The sequence below is a fragment of the Verticillium dahliae genome, genomic scaffold, assembly GCF_000150675.1.
Source record: "Verticillium dahliae VdLs.17 supercont1.13 genomic scaffold, whole genome shotgun sequence".
Taxonomy (NCBI): domain Eukaryota; kingdom Fungi; phylum Ascomycota; class Sordariomycetes; order Glomerellales; family Plectosphaerellaceae; genus Verticillium; species Verticillium dahliae.
This window is the reverse complement of record NW_009276944.1, coordinates 528,448-530,850: the sequence shown is the minus strand read 5'-3', so window position 1 is coordinate 530,850 and position 2,403 is coordinate 528,448. Positions and strand designations below refer to the sequence as shown.

At 51.9% G+C, this 2,403-nt stretch overlaps 1 protein-coding gene across 1 annotated transcript; it reads right to left on the bottom strand.

Moving 5' to 3' along the window:
• Nucleotides 1-1,805: 1,805 nt before the first annotated feature.
• Nucleotides 1,806-2,258, bottom strand: VDAG_06117 (uncharacterized protein; the record flags this gene model as incomplete). Its single annotated transcript, XM_009659131.1, has 1 exon — nucleotides 1,806-2,258. One exon carries the CDS (start codon nucleotides 2,256-2,258, stop codon nucleotides 1,806-1,808), a length of 453 nt encoding a protein of 150 aa, XP_009657426.1.
• Between the last annotated feature and the right edge of the window lie 145 nt (nucleotides 2,259-2,403).

The following is a 2,403-nucleotide window of genomic DNA, read 5'->3' as shown; positions in this document are numbered from 1 at the left end:
GGCATGCTTCTGAGTCCAGCCAAGGCCTGCCCGGCACGGCACCTGATTGACGATCGGGGCACACAGAGCCTGTCGACGACGGACATGTTTCACATGCCAAGAGCGCCAGGAAAAGAGACAGTGAGGGAAGGCGACAAAACCAACACGGCCAGGCCGGCATGACCAGGTCGATGCGCAAGCAAAGTCAAAACTTCATGTCGTCATTTGTGTGCTCTGCGAGGCTCCCCCAAGTTTGTTATCGCTTTCTGAAGTACCGACCGCCCTGAAGATTTGACAGGCAAAACAACAAAAAAGCAAGATTCCCATTCTAGCGCTGACTGCCCCAAGCTCCCGTCGTAGCTTTTCACCAGATAACCCCGAAACCCCCATCAAAGACAAAAACATGCTCGCTGCCTGCATTCCCGTTTCCCCCGCATCCCACATGTCAGCCTCGCCCTCAGATGCCCTGCATCCTCAGCCGTTGTCATGCAACGGGCGCTTGTCATGATCCAGCATGGTGACGAATGTCCCCTGCTGACAAGAGCGACGATTTACTCGCGGTCATCAGGGTGCTCGCCGTAGTGAACGGGGCCCAGGCGCAGGAACTGCAGGCCGGCGGCGTTCGAGTTGGAGCTGCTCACGCTGGAAGAGCGTCGAGCAAGAGGGCGGCTCGCATCAGGAGCCTGAGGGTAGGTGGAAGAGGTGGTAGGCGCCAGCGAAAGGAAGTTTGTAGGGCGGCCAGGGACGGTGAAGCTGCTCGTCTGCTCGAGCTGGGGAGAGGAAGAAGGAGAAGACATTGTGAATGATGTTTGTCGGTTGGCTTAAAAGATGTGGTAGGTGTTTGAACGTAGTGGAGTATATTTCCGAGAGGTTATGTTTGTGCGAGATGCAGTTTGGTAGCTTGAGCTGATGAAGAAGAGGTGGACTGTTGAATGCAGCAGGACAGCATCTCATCTTTATATACCAGGCGACACACGGCGGTACAGTAGACTGAGCACCACCAGCTCGGACGTGATGAGCTAAGTTTCCATGGGTGTCAGGCCACCTCAGCACCACGACAGATGGCCACAGGAATGCCACCTCGAGCAGAGGGTGGACAACCGTCTCAGGCTGGGAGGGAGGGGGGAGGTGCAGGCGGGGAGCGACCTGAGATCAGAACCCCTGAGATGGGTTTACCAAGCCCCATCCAAACCGGATACGTCCCAGAGCCTCGCTGCTTTTAGCCTTAGCTGAGCCTGAGCTACCCGGAGTCAGGCTGTGGCTTAGCGAGCATAATCAGCCATTGATGCACAAAAGTCCACTATAAACCATCTACTATACCATATAGATAACGGAGTGACTTCGTCGTTAAGAAACGGGAACGGTAGCTATTAGTCTCGCAAATTCTTCTTCTCCTTCTTCTTCTCCGTCTCCTCCGTCTCCTCCTAATTATTACACTTCTAATAGGTTCTGGACGTCCTTCTCGGGGATATTATAAGAAATATAAGTTATTATTATAATCGCTCCTTACTTCCTTCCTATAAATATAGTACTGTCCTTGTCGGAATCTCAAATCGTAGTAATGCTTTCCCAAGGCTAGGTTACTCTAGATAGGTATGGTACCCAGTCAGAGCTGCCTCATCCTCGCCTAGTCTTGAAATGATCGAGGAGATCATATTAGGTACCGAGTTTAAGCTACGAAACGGTACCGGCTCATCTCCATTCGAGTTTCTTCCAGCGAGGCAGGATGAGCCACTCTGCTGCAGAGCTTGAGTTCTCTGATAGCCTCCCCATGGGACCTGATAAAACCCGAATCCAACAACTGATTTGCCCCTCGAACCTTGAGATCACGTCCGGTTATGGATTTGTGCCACTCTCTGCCAGGCCTCGAAGATCTCAGACTGTGCCAGATTATGTGACCACGTGCCGTGCCAACGAATCTCAGAATCGCCCTCGATTACACAGTAACGGAAGACGCAAGCAGTATTTCTTGTCCCATACCAGATCTCCATTAAGTTGAGACAGGGCATTTGCTGGGCAGTGATACCAGCGTCCACCAGCATAGCAGTCACGTCGTCAGGATGTGACTCCTCTCGAAGGACGAGTGAAGACAGAGCTACGCTTTTAAGGATGTCCCAGGTTTGATACTTCATCAACCCTCGTGCTGTTACTGAGAAGAAGTTCCTAGCGTCCACAAGGTACGACGCAGACAGCGTGGTCATAGCGGCGTTTCTAGAGGCCAAGGCAAGCCCAACGGCTGGGACGGCGTGCGTACAGCTCTGGATGGAAGAACCACTCATTGGAAAATTCGTCGTGATGGACAACCAAGTCAAAGTCCTCATTGAAATCCTCAAACAGGATTAGACTCCTGAGACTTTGTATAAGAGAATGTGTGATGATCTTGAGGTAACCTAACAAACCGTTGTATTAGCCTCAAGATGAGTG